We start from the raw sequence: 20,349 nt of genomic DNA on the forward strand, positions 1-20,349 counted from the left end.
CCTGAGACCCTCATCTTGGGGAGCTGTCACCAGGCAGAGGAGAAGACCCCAAAGCCTCATTTTCCACTCAACAGCTCTGCATTCACTGAGACCCCCATCCTGTGTGAGCAGAGAGGGGTGAGCTCTCACAGCCCAGGGGTGGTTTTTACCCTGGAGCTTGAAGAGGAATTTGCATTGCGGAGCTCTTTTCCTGTGAATCCAGAGAGGCTGTGGTCACACTCACCCTGGTCATTCCAGGATCGCCGTGAGCGCCTTCTGAATTTACATGGTTGGCGAGCAAGGGTGGGAAAGCAGTGTGTCTATCAGATGGCTTGGAACCAGATCCCAGGGCAGGTCCCCCTTTCTGAGCCCAGAGTCTCCGCCCTGACGGCCCCCACCTCCCACCCCTTGCCCATCTCAGCTCAGCCCCTCGTCCTCTCAGTCCTTGGGTCTTTCCTCAGGGCTGAGCCAGCACAGATCCTGCTTCCTTTCCCTATGCCAGTGACGGTCACTGTGATGGGAGAGAGGACAGACGGTGGTGTGCTCCATGTTGACCTCACGGACAAATCCACCTGAGGACCTCTGTATTTCCCCTTATGAATGATCCATACCTAAGATCAGAATGGGGTGTGGACTTCAGAGACGTTGAGGCGAGATGGTATCACCCTGATTGCCCTCACCTGGAATGTGTGTGTGTTGAGTGACTCAGTGAACTGGCCAAACTGTCAATGTCTATATAAGGACACAAGGTAACAGTGTTTATGTTAAGATGCTAATAAAAGGTAGCATGTGGGTGAATTTGCAGTACAGAATCTGTGAATGATGAGAATCATTGCATATGCAGCACTGGGGACCCTGACACTGGAGCCTTTGATGCTGCTTGCTGCAGATTCTAATGTGCAGTTTGACAGGAAGAAGGAGGTTGAGTCTCTTCCTTCCTCATGTACAAAAACAAAACAAAGATGAAAATGTTTAAATATCTTGTGTTTCCTTTCAGGATAGTTAACAGGTTTGAAATTAATGAGTCAAGTGTTTTACTGAGCTCCTTTGAGAGAAGAAGAAGGAGAAAAAATTTTAGCTGTTGAGTATTATGTGTGTTGGTGTGTGTGTTTGCATAAAGCTATCCACGCTTCAAGGAAAAATTAAAAAATATCTATGCACACAGTTGTCTGAGAGTGACATAAACTACAACAATGAAATACCAGGACACAGAAGAGGGTCTGAGTTGCACCTCCTGGGCAATAGGTGGAAAGAGACGCTCTGAGGAGCATTCCCCCCTGGCCCCTCACTGCCCAACGCCTCTTCTGCACCTGCTCCAGGGCTCAGCTGTGTACTGAGTCCTGAATGCCCCCTTGTGGTCACGGGCCCCTATGCAGGGAGGTTTTTGTCTGGGCTCACACTGACTTCCCCTCACTGTGTCCTTCGCACAGTAGTACACGGCCGTGTCCTCAGGTGTCACGCTGCTCACTGACAGAGAGACTTGGCTCTTGGAGTTGTCCCTGGTGATGCTGAGCCTGGATTTCAGGCCTGGGTTATAGCCTGTGCTTCCACCACTATCTATACCACCGAGCCACTCCAGCGCCTTTCCTGGAGCCTGGCGGACCCAGCTTACACCATAGCTGGTCAATGAGAATCCAGAGGTCGTGCAGGTGAGGGAGAGGGTCTGTGAGGGCTTCACCAGGCTGGGGCCCGACTCCTGCAGCTGCACCTTGGACAGGACCCCTGTGGAGAGAGAGAAGCACGGTGACCCATGGGCTCAGATGCAGCTTCCCCACGTGCCCATGTCTGACCCAGAGACACTCACCTCTGGGAGCTGACAGCACAAAGAGGAGGGTCCACAGTGGGTTCATCTTCGAGCAGATGAGAGTCACCACTCCCGCAAGTCTCTTCAAGCCTGAGGAGGAGCCTGAATTTAAGGGAGCTGGTGCTGTGTTTCTACCCTGTGACCTGAGTGGGTATTTGCATACAGGAGGGACCTCTGTATAAAAAGCAGAAAGCAGTGAATAGAGGTCCTGTCTCTGGGGTTTCCCTGTGAGGGGGTGCTGACTGTGCCCTCAGAGAACTCAGCCCCTCCTGGGGTCGCCCTGACCAGACCAGGAAGACTGTTGAGGAATGATATGATGAAGGAGGGCTGGTCAGGAAAAAAGATGCTTTCAGGGAAAATGGCAGATTTGGGGAAGAGACTTTAATCCCACGAATGTGTTTTCTGTTACTCAACAAATGCCCACCACACATTCAGGTACCAGCCATTTGTTAGACACAAACTCCTATTTTTTTATTTCTTTTCTAATTAGCTGATGTTTACTTATTCCACATGCAAACATCAGAGAAAAATATACATGTAATAATCACACTGAATTCAAATGGAGTTGAGTAGAATTTAATGTCTATCAGAATTACTAAAGCATTTATATTTCCCTTTACTTTCTTGACTGTTTTTCATCTTGAACAGCTTAAATAGCCTCAAGAATCACTCTAGAGGTGGTTTGTTCATAGTAATTAAACACAGTATTAATTTTGTGGACAAAGTAGACATTTCTGCTGAGATGCTCGTCGTCCCAGCACGGGACTTGCCCAGTGGGCTGCATTTTCCTGTGCACAACTGAGTGTCTGCAGGAACTCGTGAACCTCAGCATCTCCTCCCTGAGGGTGGACACTGAGGACCCCAGGTCTACTGGGGACTGAGGACACACAGCTCCTGGGAGCTCCTTAGGGCTCCGCTCCCCCATCTCCCTGTGGCCCTGCGGCTGTGGCCTCACACCTGCATTTCTGTGTGTGAGGATGTAGACTGGGGCTGACGACAGTCACAGCATGTGTGGACTTTACAGCGGGTTTGCCCGGGGTGGGGAGAGCTGTCATCAGTGTCATCAGTGGTGTTATCCCTCCTGGAGCCAGAAAAGACCAGTGTGTGTCCCCACTCTGACTGCCGCCCTGTCCATGTGACCGTGGTCTTCTCCTTCCCTGAGATGTCATCCCTTTGGGTCTGGCACAGGTCAGCTCTTCCTCAGCACACGTATCTCACCTGTGCACTGACTGAGTTAGAACCTACTGTCTATGAAAATCCCTTCCTGGTCTGGCTTTGGCCACAGCAGTTCTGCACAAACATGTCTTCTGTGCCAGATCCAGTTTCCCGAGATGTAAACGAGCTCTGGGGAGAGGCCCCACCTCATTGTGCCTCTGAGTTTGTGGGGTCACTTGTGCCCGGTGCTATGCAACATGGCCAAGAATCCTGAATTGGCCCTGGAACTCTGGCCTCTGCCATCCCAGTCACTGAGCTTCTGGATGTGTCCTCATCCCTTGGCTCAACACCTTCATCCATCATCAAAGCCAGTGGAGTCTTGTGGTGCACGCCTAACAGGCTGTCCACTCTCCAGTAGTTTCTCTGATCTCGTGATCCCACTGGACCACCTGTAAAACCCAAATATGCTTCTCATCTCACGGGACTGGAAGGCTGCAGACACATCCCCAAATCCACTGCCGCTTGGTTTCTGTGGGGTTTAGTTTATGGCATCAGACGTGGGATCCAGAGAGTCCCCAACAACTCCTAAGCCATGAGCAATCTGATGCTGGTACCCAGTCTGACTTATTGAGTTCAGTGCTCTCTGGATGAGAGTGGTCTAATAGCTTTGTGTGGATCTTTAGGGTTTTCTATCTACAGTGTTCTGTAGATAATGAGAATTTTGCCTATTGTAGTAAGGAATCCACTTGCAATGTACAAGACCTGGGTTGACTCCCCAGGTGTGAGATTCCCTGGAGTAGGAAATGGCAGCCCACTCCAGGATTCTTGCCTAGAAAGGACAAAGAAGACTGGTGTGCTACTGTCCCTGTGGCAACAAGGTGTCAGACACGACTGAGGGACTAATACACACTTATCTCTAAACTCTATGCCTGCCCAGCAGTTCTGAAACGAAAGCTGACAGTGATACAGGCTTTCTTCAAGAAATGGAAGGAAACAATCCGACTTACTACATACAGAAATTAGAACAGAACACCACAAAAGCCCAGAGGAGCTGGGCTGAGGAGATGACACGTGCGGGCTGCTTGGCAGAGACTGGGAAATAGAAATTCACCCTTGCGATCCCCAAAGGACGATGGCACTTTTCAAACTAAAGAATGAGCCAGAGGTCTTGCCAGGACACTCTACAGAATAAGAATCCCATACTTGACATTAACCAAGTATTCCCAGATAATGACTTACCTAACATTCCCAAGAAGAATCAGGGTCTCAATACCCCTGCTAAAAAGGGAATAAAAATCCATAACCCTTTGGAGAGAAATCTTTATCCTGCATCTTTCTTTCATATATTTGTTACCTTGAGATCTTGCTCAAAAACACCAGTGTCCCAGGAGAGCATGATCTGATCTCTCAGATTTCAGACTTTTGGTGATGAGAAGTCAGGAAAACCATTATTTCTCTCCTCTCCTCTCCCTTCACAGCCGCCCAGCCCCTCAGTGTTTCTGACACCCTCAGGATGTGGGTTTTCACACTGTGTGTCTCACACAGTAATAAACAGCCGTGTCCTCAGACCTCAGACTGCTCAGCTCCATGTAGGCGGTGCTGGTGGACGTGTCTGCAGCCAACGTGACTCTGCCCTGGAACTTCTGTGCATACTTTGCTCCACCATCTTTGCTGTCAATCTGTCCATCCTTTCAAGCCCTTGTTGAGGGGCCTGTCACACCCAGTGCATGTAGTCGGTGAAGGTGTATCCAGAAGCCTTGCAGGACACCTTCATTGAGGCCCCAGGCTTCCTCAGCTCAGCCCCCACTGCACCAGCTGCAACTGGGTGTGCACCCCTGTGGACAGGGGACAGAAGTGCATGAAGCCCCTTGACTGGACCCTGTCCCTTCCTTCACCGCAGCACCGGGGTGACCCTGACCTGGAGCCAAGGCCACCAGGAGGAGGACTGTCCAGCTCCAGTCTCTGGTGTGGGCTGTGCTCGCAGGACTGCTGTGCAGAGCCTATGTTGCTCTGGGTGATGTTCTCAGGGCTCAGAATATCCATATTTAACCTAAGACACCTCAGGTCACCTGCATGTTCTAGAGGCTGAAAACTTTACAATCAATACATGGGCGATATCAGGAAGGAGCAGTCTTATGACCCATGGCCACGCTCAGTGGGTGTGTGCCCGTGTCCTCATGCTTGTTTGAGGGCGTGTGTCCTGCCAGGTCCCTGACTCCTGTGCACAGAGCTCTTCCACTGCAGGACCCTCCCCACAGGACACAGTCCCCATCGTGAACCAGCCTTTAGTGCCACAGAGACATCTTCATCTCGAATCAGTGTGTTTCCCCAAAGTCAGCCACCACTGGGTATTCACAGACATACACCTGTCACACAGAGACATGCACACACTCACACACACACACACCTGTTACACACAAACACACACCTGCCACACACACACACACACCTGTTACATACACACACACCTGTCACACAGGCATACAGAAACACACACACCTGTCACACACACACGTCACACACACACCTGTCATACACACACACCTTTTACACAAACAAACACGTGTTACACAAAGACACACACCTGTCACACACACACACACACCTGTCACAACACACTTGTCACACACACACGTGTCTCACACACACACTTAACAAATACACACCTGTTACACACAGAGACCTGTCACACACACACACACCTGTCTCACACACACACTACTTGTAACACACACAACTGTTACAAACACACACCTGTTACATACACATCCTCCTGTAACACAGACATCTACTACACAGAAACACACACCTGTCACACACACACACACCTGGTACACACACACACACATCTATCACAGAAACATACAGACACACACAAACAAACATCTGTCACACACACACCTGTTACAGCCCCACACACTCTTGTCACACATGCACCTGTCACACACACACATACTTGTTACACATACACCTGTCACACACACACAGCTTCACACACACACACACACCCCTTCACACAGAGACACCTGTCACACACACACACCTGTCACAGACACACACACCTGTCACACAGACATACAAACACACACAGTCACATGCACAACTGTCACACACACACCGGTTACACATACCTGTCAGACACAAAGGTTACACACTCACACTCTTGTCACACACATTTAGAGACACACACTCACACACAACAACCTGTCACACACACATCTGTTACACATACACTTGTCTCATACATACACCTGTCACACACAACCCCTTGACACATACACCTTGAGACACACACACCTGTCACACACACATGTGTTACACACAAGTCACACACACCTGTAACACACACACTTATCACACACACACCTGTCACACACAGACACACACACACACCTATCTCACACACACACACACCTCTCACACACACAAACACACACACCTGTCACACAGAGACATTCCCATTCACACACACATGCATACATACACACCAATACAAGCACACACATGCACACATTCACACTCACAAAGATACACACGTACATATACTCATATATATACACACTCATGCACACACTCACACACACAAACATGCACACACATCCACACTCACACATACTCAAACACATTCACACACTCATATAAACACTCACACACACACAAACATGCACACACATCCACACTCGCATGCTCACATACACTCTCACACACATTCACACACTCATACACACGCTCACAAACAATCACACATCTCCTCACATACTGCTCATGGCCTCACCAAGCTGTGTATTCCCCACAGGCCACAATATTAAATGCCACCTGTCCTTGACCTGCTAGATATTGTTTTAAGTGAAAAGGGAAGACTCCGTCTCTGAGATTCTCGGCCCCTCCCCACATGCTCCTGTACAGCAGCCCTGCACTGGGGTCCTGGGCACCCCCTGCTTGGGTTCACAGGGCAGTCCTAGCAGTGTTTCTGGTCTGGTTTTAAGTGGCTGTGTTCTACCTTCAGAGTATTCTTCTAGAGACAGCATGTTCTTTTAATCTTCTCTAGAAAAAGCCTTTGGAGAAGGAAATGGCAACCCACTCCAGTGTTCTTGACTGGAAAATCCCAGGGACGGGGGAGCCTGGTGGGTGGCCGTCTCTGGGATTGCACAGAGTCGGACACGACTGAAGCGACTTAGCAGCAGCAGCAGCAGAAATAGCCTCAATAAACTCATGCACTCTGTAGAGAGACCCCAAGGAAGGAGTTTGTGAGAACACCTGGACGTGGCCTCCCTGGGGCTGCAGGTGCACTGATGCAGTTGACACTCACAGTGAGTCCAGAGGCTCTCGAGGACTTGGGGTCCGTTGACTTCCTGGAGCCCCCCGTGGGCTAACATCATGTCACAGATTAGCTGCACGCAGAAGCATGGGGCTCGATGCCCACTGCACCTGCCGTTCACTCCTGGCTCACCTGTTCTTGCAGCACCTGGACCCTGCAGGGGCCCCACAAGAAGGTCCAGATGAGCCCACTTGTCGGAAACCAGTGCAGTCGCCCCAGACAACTCAGAGCACAAATGCCTGAGGGGCTCCTTGTGCCCACACATGTGAGAGGAGACACCTGAGACATCCTAGGAGATCGAGGCAGAGCCCTTTTCAGCTGACTCCAGTGAGGCTGCCCTGAGGGAGTGCTCACCCAGGGAATGGGGCGGTGAGCATGCTCAGTCATCTCAGTCGTGTCTGACCCTTTGAGACCCCACGGACTGTAGACCACCAGACTCCTCTATCCATGGGATTTTCCAGGGAGGAACACTGGAGTGGGTTGCCACAACAGCACCCTGCAGAGAAGCTAGGTCAGCCGTGTGCATGTCCCCTGGCAGGACATCTCTTCAGCAGGACGGCTTCAGGGTGCATCCATCCTCAGACTCCATCCTGCTTCTCACCGTCCCTCCTGACCACCTGCCTGAGGACTTCAGGACCTGAGGTCATTGGGGAGACAGACCCACTGCTGTGTCAGCCACGTGTTCTCCAGCAGGACCCTGTGACAAACCTGTATTCCCCCTGTTCTGAGTCTCTGATGGAACCTTCATAAATATTCCTGGGCACGTCAGATACCCAAGAGCAGGAGAGGGATACTGGCCATGTAGATCAGGCAGGAGAGAGCGGGTCTGAGTCCAGTAGTGAGGGCTCCAAGCCTGGTCTCCAGCCGTGGGTATCAGAGCCTCAGCGCCCTGCCTCCTGGATGTTGTCTGGCTCTGGTCTTTGCACACTAGCTCCCCACCTCAAAGAGGCTGCATATCATAGCTCTGCCAGGTCCCTGGGGGTCACATGTGCGTAGGGGCTACCTGCGTTGTTGAGATTGAATACCCATGACTAAGGGGATCTGTGTCTGGGTCTGGGCTCTGAGCATCACCAGGATCTCTCATCCTCACAGTGGTTATTGCTGGTCCTGCAGGAATTGGTAGTAATTACCCTGAAGGTGCTCCTCCTGAAGCTTTGCTTCCATGGGCAGATCTCACCTGGACTGTGGATTGCCCACCTCTCTGGTTTTGTGCTGGGGGACTCCCCTGCAATGTTAGGACTCTGTTAGGTCCAGGGAAAGTTTTGGTGTTGAGAATTTCCTTGCTTTAATGATGGAAAGACAGTTTCCACACACACTACCTCTTGATGCAGGAACCAGCAGGTACCAGCTGAGGTTGTCCTTGACCTGGGAGTCGAAGGAGAAATCGAATGTCACTAAGAGTCAGAGGAGCCTGGACAGACTTGACCAACATAGAGAGACAGGGATGAAGGACTCCGCAGGGCACTTATTTTAGGCTCAGATTCCAAAGCTCTTCCAAGAGGCTGGAATTCAGAAAGCACCACGGTGAGGAGATTGTTACATCCTGGTGCCCCAGTTTTAGTCAGAGGGCAGGACAAAATGCCTCTTGGTGATTCCCAGTTCCTGACATAATTTCAGAGGAGCTGTCCCCCTTCTTCCAGCCCCTTTCCACGTCCCCATGTGACCAGGGAACGTAGTCTCACATTTGTACATGAGGGGGTCCCCTGAATGAGGGGCTGACATATGGGTGTGCCATGTGGAAGGTTGTTCATTCTATCCAGGTACATGAACTACTGACTTCACCAAATCTGGGACCACCCACATCTGGGATCCTTGTTTCATTGGCTTGTGATTTTTTTCACTGTTTTGGCTTCCCCAATAGATCAGTTCAAGCTTTCCTGATAGCATGCTCCTTGGAAGAAAAGCTATGACCAACCTAGAAAGTGCACTAAAAAGAGGAGACTTTACTTTACTGGACAAATTCTTTCTTGTAAAGCTATGGTTTTTCCAGTAGTGATGAATGGATATAAGAGTTGGACCATAAAGAAAGCTGAGCGCTGAAGTACGGATGCTTTTGAACTGTGGTGTTGGAGAAGACTGTTGAGAGTCCCTTGGACTGCAAAAGGATCAAACCAGTCTATCCTAAAGGAGATCATTCCTGAATATTCATTGGAAGGACTGATGCTGAAGCTGCGCTCCAATACTTTGGCCACCTGATTTGAAGAACAGATTCATTGGAAAAGACCCTGATGCTGGGAAAGATTGAAGACAGGAGGAAGAGGGGATGCTATAGGATGGAATGGTTGGATGACATCATCGACTGGATGAACATAAGCTTGAGCAAGTTCTGGGAGTTGGAGATGGACAGGGAAGTCTGGCATGCTGCAGTCCATGGGGGTGTGAAGAGTCAGCCATTACTGAGCGACTTACTCACAGCTCAATGATAAAGAATCATCCTGCAATATAGGATTTGATTCCTGGGACTGGAAGATCTGCTGGAGAAGGGATAGGCTACCCACTCCAGTATACATGGGCTTCCCTTGTGGCTCAGCTGGTGAAGAATCTGCCTGCAGTTTGGGAGACCTGGGTTTGATCCCAGGGTTGGGAACATCCCCTGGAGAAGGGAAATGCTACTCACTCCGGCATTCTTCCTTGGAGAATTCCATGGACTGTATAGTCCTTGGGGTCGCAAAGATTTGGATACAACTGAGCAACTTTCACTCTCTCATTGTTTGCTCTGTTCACTTTGTCTTTGTGTGATTTCTGCTGAACGAGACTCACATAATTATTGAAAGATGGCGCTAGTGATAAGGAACCTGCCTACCAATAAGCAGATGCAAGAGACACAGGCTCCATCCCTGGGTCAGGAAGTTGCCCTGGAGGAGGGCATGGCAACATGCTCCAGTATTCTTGCCTGGAAAATTTTATGAACAGAGGAGCCTAATGGGCTATAGTCAAATGGGTGGTAAAGAGTCTGACATGATTGAAGTGACTCGCATGCATATATTAGGACAAAAGTGATTTAAAATCACTAAGTTCCATGAGCTAAACGTAGTGTTTGTTCCATGAGAAAGTCAGGAGGGATGGCTGATCACCAGAACAGTGCTCACAATGGCTGCTTTATTCATCAGGGAATATTCTATACATTCCTTAGATGTATTGTACTCTGTTGTTGAAAGACTTGTCCTGGTATAAATTTCTGGTGGTTCATGCTTGACAAGAAAGCTGAGGATATCAAGTAGAAATTGTTTTTCAAGTACAAGCTTCCCTTTAGTATGTGTCCTCTATCTGCCGTAAAACCACCCAAAACACAGAAGCTACTGCACCTACTAGAGCCTGTCAATTAGTGAAGGGAGGAACGCCCCTCGGTGGTGCTCAAAGAGCTGAAACCACACTCAGACCATTATTCATAGTTCTCTCCATGGGAATTCATTGGGACCCCACCCCAGGTTGATGTAGAAGGTAAGTCTGAGGACATCACAGACATAGATGCAGGAACACAGACGACACAAACTTTTCATCTTCCTGCATCTGTGTGTGGTGTCAGCAGACTCAGCTTCTATCTCAGGCTGGCGTGGAGGCCCCGCTGAGTCTCCATGGCGAGAACTATCCCTGATGCTGTGAGTGAGGTGTCAGTTCAGTTAGCACCACCAAGGGGGGTTCTTCCCTGGCCCTGGGTTTATACACCTCTGTTGTCTCAGTCCAGCTGCCCTTACACTGCTGACCACTGGCTAGCTCGTTCACTGGCCCTGCTGTGCTGAGCCCCACTGCTGAGTCACACAGAGCCTCTCCTGTGGACTTAGCAAGCTTACACCAAATGTCCAGAGAACGGGCCTAAGCGACAAGCGGAAGCAACCCTAAGAGACTGTGCCTTTCGTGCAGTGAGGATACGGTCCCCTATCCCAACCACCATTCTGCCTCAGAGGCTGAGGAGGTACCTAAGAGTCATGAATGCAGAGAAGTTCCCCAGAAAAACTGCTACAAGGAGAGGAAGCCTCCTGACAGGAGACCAGCTGTCAATCACCATCTGCACCTGTTCCTGCAACACACAACTGTGTGTCCCCAGCACCGCTGGAGGTCATGGAGCCCCCGGAGGGTGGCTGGTGTCTGGGCTCACACTGCCTTCCCCTCACTGTGTCTCTTGCACAGCAGTATACTGCCGTGTCCTTGGTTGTCACAGAGCTTAGCTGCAGGGAGTACTGGTTACCAGTAACCACTGGTGATGGAGCAACCAGAGATGGCACAGGTGAGAGCTTCTGCAGTTCTGGACCCTGCTCCTGCAGCTGCACTGGGACAGACCAGCTAGGGACAAGGAGAATCAGTCCCTGTCAGTCACCTGCAGTCACAATCATCCCCACAGACCCGTGTCTGCACCCGAGACCCTCATCTTGGGGAGCTGTCACCAGGCAGAGGAGAAGACCCAAAGCCCCATTTTCTACCCAACAGCTCTGCATTCACTGAGACCTCCATCCTGTGTGAGCAGAGAGGGGTGAGCTCTCACAGCCCAGGGTGGATTTTACCCTGGAGCTTGAAGAGGAATTTACATTGAGGAGCTCTATTCCTGTGAATACAGAGAGGCTGTGGTCACACTCACCCTGGTCATCCCAGGATCCCCACGGGTGCCTTCTGATTTACATGGTTGGTGAGGAAGTGTGGGAAAGCAGTGTGTCTATCAGATGGCTTGGAACCAGATCCCAGGGCAAGTCCCCCTTTCTGAGCCCAGAGTCTCCATCTTGACGGCCCCCACCTCCTGCCCCTTGCCCATCTCAGCTCAGCCCCTCGTCCTCTCAGTCCTTGGGTCTTTCCTCAGGGCTGAGCCAGCACAGATCCTGCTTCCTTTCCCTATGCCAGTGACGGTCACTGTGATGGGAGAGAGGACAGATGGTGGTGTGCTCCATGTTGACCCCACGGACAAATCCACCTGAGGACCTCTGTATTTCCCCTTATGAATGATCCATACCTAAGCTCAGAATGGGGTGTGGACTTCAGAGACGTTGAGGCGAGATGGTATCACCCTGATTGCCCTCACCTGGAATGTGTGTGTGTTGAGTGACTCAGTGAACTGGCCAAACTGTCAATGTCTATATAAGGACACAAGGTAACAGTGTTTATGTTAAGACGCTAATAAAAGCTAGCATGTGGGTGAATTTGCAGTACAGAACCTGTGAATGATGAGAATCATTGCATATGCAGCACTGGGGACCCCTGACACTGGAGCCTTAGACACTGCTTGCTCCAGATTCTACTGTGCAGTTTGACAGATAGAAGGAGGTTGAGTCTCTTCCTTCTTCGTGGACAAAAACAAAACAAAGATTAAAAATGTTTAAATATCTCAAGTTTCCTTTCAGGATAGTTAATAGTTGAAAATAACATGAGAGGCAAATGTTTTTACTGAGTTCCTTTGAAAGAAGAGAAATGAAGGTGAAAAATTTTAGCTGTTTAGTATTATGTGTGTGTGTGTGTTTGCATAAAGCTATCCTTGCTTCAAGGAAAAATTAAAAAATATATAAACACACAGTTTTCTGAGAGCGACATAAAGCACAAGGAATTACCAGGACACAGAAGAGGGTTTGAGGTGCAGCTCCTGGGCAGGAGGAGAAAAGAGAAGCTCTGAGGAGAATCCCCCCCAGGCCCCCCACCGCCCAACGCCTCTTCTGCACCTGCTCCAGGGCTCAGCTCTGAGTGAGTACTGCGCGCCCCCTGGTGGTCACGGGCCCCCATGCAGGGAGGTTTTTGTCTGGGCTCACACTGATTTCCCCTCACTGTGTCCTTCGCACAGTAGTATGTGGCCGTGTCCTCAGGTGTCACGCTGCTCACTGACAGAGAGACTTGGCTCTTGGAGTTGTCCTTGGTGATGCTGAGCCGGGATTTCAGGGCTGGGTTATAGCCTGTGCTTCCACCACTGCTTATACCACCAACCCACTCCAGTGCCTTCCCCGGAGCCTGGCGGACCCAGACTACACCATTGCTGCTCAATGAGAATCCAGAGACCGTGCAGGTGAGGGAGAGGGTCTGTGAGGGCTTCACCAGGCTGGGGCCCGACTCCCGCAGCTGCACCTGGGACAGGACCCCTGTGGAGAGAGAGAAGCACGGTGACCCGTGGGCTCAGAGGCAGCTTCCCCACGTGCCCATGTCTGACCCAGAGACACTCACCTCTGGGGGCTGACAGCACAAAGAGGAGGGTCCACAGTGGGTTCATCTTGGAGCAGATGAGAGTCACCACTCCTGCAAGTCTCTTCAAGCCTCAGGAGGAGCCTGAATTTAAGGGAGCTTGTGCTCTGTTTCTACCCTGTGACCTGAGTGGATATTTGCATACAGGAGGGACCTCTGTATAAAAAGCAGAAAGCAGTGAATAGAGGTCCTGTCTATGGGGCTCCCCCTGTGAGGGAGTGCTGTCTGTGGCCTCAGAGAACTCAGCCCCGCCTGGGGTCCCCCTCCCCACGACAAGAAGTCTCTTGAGGAATAAAATGTTGAAGGAGGGCTGGTCAGGAAAAAATATGCTTTCAGGGAATAATGGCAGATTTGGGGAAGAGACTTCAATCCAAAGAACATGTTTACCTTTACTCAACAAATGCCCACCACACATTCAGGTACCAGCCATTTGTTAGACACAAACTCTTATTTTTTTTTCTTTTCTGATTAGCTGATGTTTACTTACTCCATATGCAAACATCAGAGAAAAATATACAAGTAATAATCACATTGAATTCAAGTGGAGTTGAGTACAATTTAATGTCTATCAGAATTCCCAAAGCATTTATATTTTCCTTTGCTTTCTTGACTGTTTTTTCATGTTGAACAGCTTAAATAATCTCAAGAATCACTCTAGAGGTGGTTTGTTCAGAGTAATTAAACGCAGTATTAATTCTGTGGACAAAGTAGACATTTCTGCTGAGATGCTCGTCTTCCCAGCATGGCTGACTTGCCCAGTGGGCTGCATTTTCCTGTGCACAACTGAGTGTCTGCAGGAACTCGTGAACCTCAGCATCTCCTCCCTGAGGGTGGACACTGAGGACCCCAAGTCTGCTGAGAATTGAGGACACACAACTCCTGGGAGCTCCTTAGGTCTCCACTCCCTCGTCTCCCTGTGGCCCTGCGGCTGTGGCCTCACACCGGCATTTCTGTGTGTGAGGATGTAGACTGGGGCTGACGACAGTCACAGCATGTGTGGACTTTACAGCGGGTTTGCCCGGGGTGGGGAGAGCTGTCATCAGTGTCATCAGTGGTGTTATCCCTCCTGGAGCAAAAAAGACCAGTGTGTGTCCCCACTCTGACTGACCCCCTGTCCATATGACCCTTGTTTCCTGTCCTGAGACATCACCCCTTCGGGTCTGGTGCAGGTCAGCTCTTCCTCGGCACAGGGATCTCACCTGTGCACTGACTGAGTTAGAACCTACTGTCTATGAAAAGGCCTTCCCAGTCTGGCTTTGGTCACAGCAGTTCTGCACGAGCGTCTTCTGTGCCAGATCCCGTTTCCCAACACCTGCATGTGCTCTGGGGAGAGGCCCCACCTCACTCTGCCTCAGAGCTTGTGGGGTCACTTGTGCCCGATGCCATGCAACATGGTCAGGACTCCTGAGGGTGACCCTGGAACTGTGGCCTCTGGCATCCAGGTCACTGAGCTTCTAGGTGTGTCCTCATCCCTTGGCTCAACACCTTCATCCATCATCAAAGCCAGTGGAGTCTTGTGGTGCATCGCCTAACAGGCTTTCCTCTCTCCTGCACTTTCGCTGATCTTGTGATCCCACTGAACAACCTGTAAAACCCAAATATGCTTCTCATCTCATGGGACTGGAAGGCCGCAGACACATCCCCACATCCACTACCAGTTGGTTTCTATGGGGTTTAGTTTATGGCATCAGAAGTGGGATCCAGGCAATCCCCAACAACTCCTAAGCCATGAGCAATCTGATGCTGGTACCCACTCTGACCTCTTGTGTTCAGTGATCTGAATGAGTGTGGTCTCGTAGCTTTGTGTGGAGTCTTTTGGGTTTTCTATCCACAGTGTTCTGTAGATAATGAGAATTTTGCCTCTTGTAGTAAAGAATCCACTTGCAATGTAGGAGAGCTGGGTTGACTCCCCGGTTGTGAGATTCCCAAGAGTAGGAAATGGCAACCCACTGCAGGATTCTTGCTTAGAAAGGACAAAGAAGACTGGCACGCCACAGTCCATGGGGTACACTCACACACACCTGTTACACACACACACAGTCCTGTCACACCTACACTCCTGTCACATAGACATACAGACACACACAACCACACACACAACACACCTGTCACACACACACACACCTGTCACACACATATACCTGTTACACACAGCTGTCACACACACACCCCTTTTACACACACACACACTCAAACATGTCACAGACACACAGACGCCTGTCTCACACACACACCTGTTACAGACACACACCTGTCACACACAAACACACCCCAGTTACACACACAAACGCACATAGCTGTTACACATACACACTCCTGTCACACACACACATACCTGTCACACAGGCATACAGACACACACACACACACACAACACACCTTCCACACGCATACACGTGTCACACATGCACACACCTGTTGCACACCCATATACTTGTCACACACACACTGTCACACTCACACCTGTCACACACACCCCTTCACACACACAGATACAGATGTCACACACACACATCTGTCACACACACTCATCCCTTCAGAAACAAAACTGGCACACACACACACCTGTCACACACACACCCATTCATACACAGACACACCTGTCACACACACACACCACTTCACACATACACACACCTGTCACACACACGCACACCTTAACACACAGATATCTGTGACACGCACACACCTGTGTCACACACACACACGTGTTATAAACACACATACTTGTTACACACATACACCTGTGCACACACCCATACTTGATACAAACACACGCACATCACACACACACACCCCTTTACACACACACACACATCTGTCACACACACACCTGTCACACACACACACCTGTCACACACACATACACACACCCTCACACACACACACCTTTCTTACACACAGACACATCTGTTACACACACACAGACCTGTTACAAACATGAATGTCACACAAACATACAGACACACACAGTCACACACACATCTGTCACACATACACACACCTTTACAGACACACACACCTGTCAAACACACACAAGCCTGTACACGCCCAGACATCTATCACCACAGAAACACACACAATTGTCACACAGAGGCATGCTCACTCACACACACACACACCTACACACAAACACAAGCAAACACATGCACACATTCACACTCACAAATATACACACATACCCATACACACTCATGCACACATCACACACACAAACATGCACACACATCCACACTCGCACATAGACTCAAACACATTCACACACTCATATACACACTGACACACACACAAACATGCACACACATCCAGACTCACATGCTCACATACACATTCACACACATTCACACACTCATACACAGAATCAGACATATCCTCATATACTTCTCATGGCCTCACTGTGCTGTGTATTCCCAACAGGCCCCAACATTAAATGTCACCAGTCCTTGTCCTGCTAGTTATTGTTTTCAGTGAAAAGAGAAGACTCTGTCTCTGAGACTCCTTGACCCCTCCTCACATGCTCCTGGGCAGCAGCCCTGCACTGGGGTCCTGGGCACCCCCTGCCTGGGCTCACAGGGCAGTCCTAGCAGTGTTTTTGGTCTGGTATTAAGTGGCTGTGTTCTACCTTCAGAGTATTCTTCTAGAGACTTCATGTTCTTTTAATCTTCTCTAGAAATAGCCTTTGGAGAAGGAAATGGCAACGCACTCCAGTGTTCTTGCCTGGAGAATCCCAGGGACGGGGGAGCCTGGTGGGCTGCCGTCTCTAGGATTGCACAGAGTCGGACACGACTGAAGCGACTTAGCAGCAGCAGCAGGAGCAGCAGAAATAGCCTCAATAAATGCACACACTCTGTAGAGAGACCCCAAATAAGGAGTTTGTGAGAACACCTGGACGTCGCTGCCCTGGGGCTGCAGGCGCACTGATGCAGTTGACACTCACAGTGAGTCCATAGGCTCTCGAGGACGTGGGGTCCCTTGACCTCCTGGAGCCCCCCGTGGGCTAACATCATGTCACAGGATAACTGCACGCAGAAGCATGGGGCTCGATGCCCACTGCACCTACCGTTCACTCCTGGGCTCACCTGTTCTTGCAGCACATGGACCCTGCAGGGGCCCCACAAGAAGGTCCAGATGAGCCCCCTTGTCGGAAACCAGTGCAGTCGCCCCAGACAACTCACAGCAAAAACGCCTGAGGGGCTCCTAGTGCGACACCTGTGAGGAGATGCCTGAGAGTCGGAGGAGGACGAGGCAGAGCCCTTGTCAGCTGACTCAGGGGAGGCTGCCCTGAGGGAGTGCTCACCCAGGGAATGGGGTGGTGAGCATGCTCAGTCACCTCAGTCGTGTCTGACCCTTTAAGACCCCACAGACTGTAGCCCACCAGACTCCTCTGTCCATGGGATTCTCCGGGAAGGAACACTGGAGTGGGTTGCCACAACAGCACCCTGCAGAGAAGCTAGGTCAGCCGTGTGCATGTCCCCTGGCAGGACATCTCTTCAGGAGGATGGCCTAGGGTTGCATCCATCCTCAGACTCCATCCTGCTTCTCACCATATCCTCCTGACCACCTGCCCGAGGACTTCAGGACCTGAGGTCACTGGGGAGACAGATCCACTGCTGTGTCAGCCTTGTGTCCTCCAGCAGGACCCTGTGACAAACCTGCTTCCCCCTGTTCTGAGTCTCTGAAGGAACCTTCATAAATATTCCTGAGAACGTCAGATACCCAAGAGTAGGAGAGGGATACTGCCCAAGTTGATCAGGCAGGAGAGAAGGGGTCTGAGGCCAGTAGTGAGGGCTCCAAGCCTGGTCTCCAGCCGTGGGTACCAGAGCCTCAGCCCCCTGCCTCCTGGATGTTGTCTGGCTGTGGTCTCTGCACACTAGCTCCCCTACTCAAAGAGGCCTCATATCATAGCTCTGCCAGGTCCCTGGGGGTCACATGTGGGTAGGGGCTACATGCATTGTTGAGGTTGAACACCCATTACTCAGGGGATCTGGGTCCGGGCTCTGAGCATCACCAGCGTTTTCAGTATTGGCCCGTCCACGTAATACTCCCTCCTGGGCTGCAGTGCCCTGGTCCAGTCCCTTCATTTAGCCATGAGATATGACCCCTCCGTAGGACTGCAGTAGACAAGAATTTCTGTTCACGTCCCACGAGAAGCTGGGGGAAGAGCTCTTCTATGGAGGGTCTGCCTGATTAACCTTCTGGTTAGATGTTAACATTTTTCAGGGTTTGCCTTCCCCTCGTTCGTCAGGTGTCCTGAAGGGATAAATATGAACACTCACCTTGAAGATCTGGATGTTTCTGGAGTTATTTCCCACAAACCATGGACTGCGACTCCAGGATCTCTCATCCTCACAGTGGTTATTGCTGGACCTGCAGGAATTGGTAGTAATTACCCTGAAGGTGCTCCTCCTGAAGCTTTGCTTCCATGGGCAGATCTCACCTGGACTGTGGATTGCCCACCTCTCTGGTTTTGTGCTGGGGGACTCCCCTGTAATGTTAGGACTCTGTTAGGTCCAGAGAAAGTTTTGGTGTTGAGAATTTCCTTGCTTTAATGATGGAGATGACAGTTTCCACACAGACTACCTCTTGATGCAGGAACCAGCAGGTACCAGCTGAGGTTGTCTTTGACCTGGGAGTCGAAGGAGAAATCGAATGTCACTAAGAGTCAGAGGAGCCTGGACAGACTTGACCAACATACAGAGACAGGGATGAAGGACTCAGCAGGGCATTTATCTTAGGCTCAGATTCCAAAGCTCTTCCAAGAGGCTGGAATTCAGAAAGCACCATGGTGAGGAGATTGTTACGTCCTGGTGACACAGTTCTAGTCAGAAGGCAGGACAAAACGCCTCTCGGTGATTCCGGGTTCCTGAGGTAATTTCAGAGGAGCCGTCCCCCTTCTCCCAGCCCCTTTTCATGTCCCCGTGTGACCAGGGAATGCAGTCATCATGTCCGTAATGAGGGGTTCCCCTGGGGGAGGGGCTTACATGTGGGTGTGCCATGTGGAAGGTTGTTCATTCTCTCCAGGTACGTGAACTGCTGACTTCACCAAATCCGGGACCACCCACATCTGGGCTCCTCGTCTCATTGGCTTGTGATTTTTCTCATTGTTGGGCTTCCCCGATAGATCAGTTCAAGCTTCCCTGACAGCACGGTCCTTGGAAGAAAAGCTATGACCATCCTAGACAGCGCATTAAGAAGTGGAGACTTTGCTGGACAAATTCCGTCTGGTAAAGCTATGGAGTTTCCAGTACTCATGTATGGATATGAGAGATGAACCATACAGAAAGCTGAGTGCTGAAGTACTGATGCTTTTGAACTGCTGTGTTGGAGAACACTGTTGAGAGTCCCTTGACTGCAAGAGGATCAAAACAGTCTATCCTAAAGGAAATCAGTCCTGAATATTCACTGGAAGGACTGATGCTGAAGCTGAAGCTCCAATACTTTGGCCACCTGATTTGAAGAACAGACTCATTGGAAAAGACCCTGATGCTGGGAAAGATTGAACACAGGAGGAAAAGGGGATGCCAGAGGATGCGATGGTTGGATGGCATCATCGACTGGATGGACATATGCTTGAGCAAGTTCTGGGAGTTGGAGATGGACAGGGAAGTCTGGCATACTGCAGTCCACGGGGTTGGGAAGAGTCAACCATTACTGAGTGACTGAACTCACAGCTCAATGGTAAAGAATCATCCTGCAATATAAGATCGCTTCCTGGGACTGGAAGATCTGCTGGAGAAGGGATAGGCTACCCACTCCAGTATACTTGGGCTTCCCTTGTGGCTCAGCTGGTGAAGAACCTGCCTGCAGTTTGGGAGATCTGGGTTTGATCCCTGAGTTGGGAAGATGCCCTGGAGAAGGGAAATGCTACTCACTCCGGTATTCTTCCTTGGAGAATTCCATGGACTGTGTAGTCCGTGGGGTCGCAGAGTTGGATACAACTGAG

General features: G+C 50.4%; 2 gene segments (V, D, J or C); both read right to left on the reverse strand.

The window, feature by feature from the left end:
• Positions 1-1,129: 1,129 nt before the first annotated feature.
• Positions 1,130-1,891, reverse strand: LOC113889248. The segment is given in 2 exon segments: positions 1,130-1,701; positions 1,784-1,891. Coding segments are annotated over 2 exon segments (483 nt in total).
• A 10,813-nt stretch (positions 1,892-12,704) lies between these two features.
• Positions 12,705-13,484, reverse strand: LOC113889246. The segment is given in 2 exon segments: positions 12,705-13,306; positions 13,389-13,484. Coding segments are annotated over 2 exon segments (633 nt in total).
• Between the last annotated feature and the right edge of the window lie 6,865 nt (positions 13,485-20,349).

The sequence above is a fragment of the Bos indicus x Bos taurus genome, unplaced genomic scaffold, assembly GCF_003369695.1.
Source record: "Bos indicus x Bos taurus breed Angus x Brahman F1 hybrid unplaced genomic scaffold, Bos_hybrid_MaternalHap_v2.0 tig00011648_arrow_arrow_obj, whole genome shotgun sequence".
Lineage (NCBI taxonomy): Eukaryota > Metazoa > Chordata > Mammalia > Artiodactyla > Bovidae > Bos > Bos indicus x Bos taurus.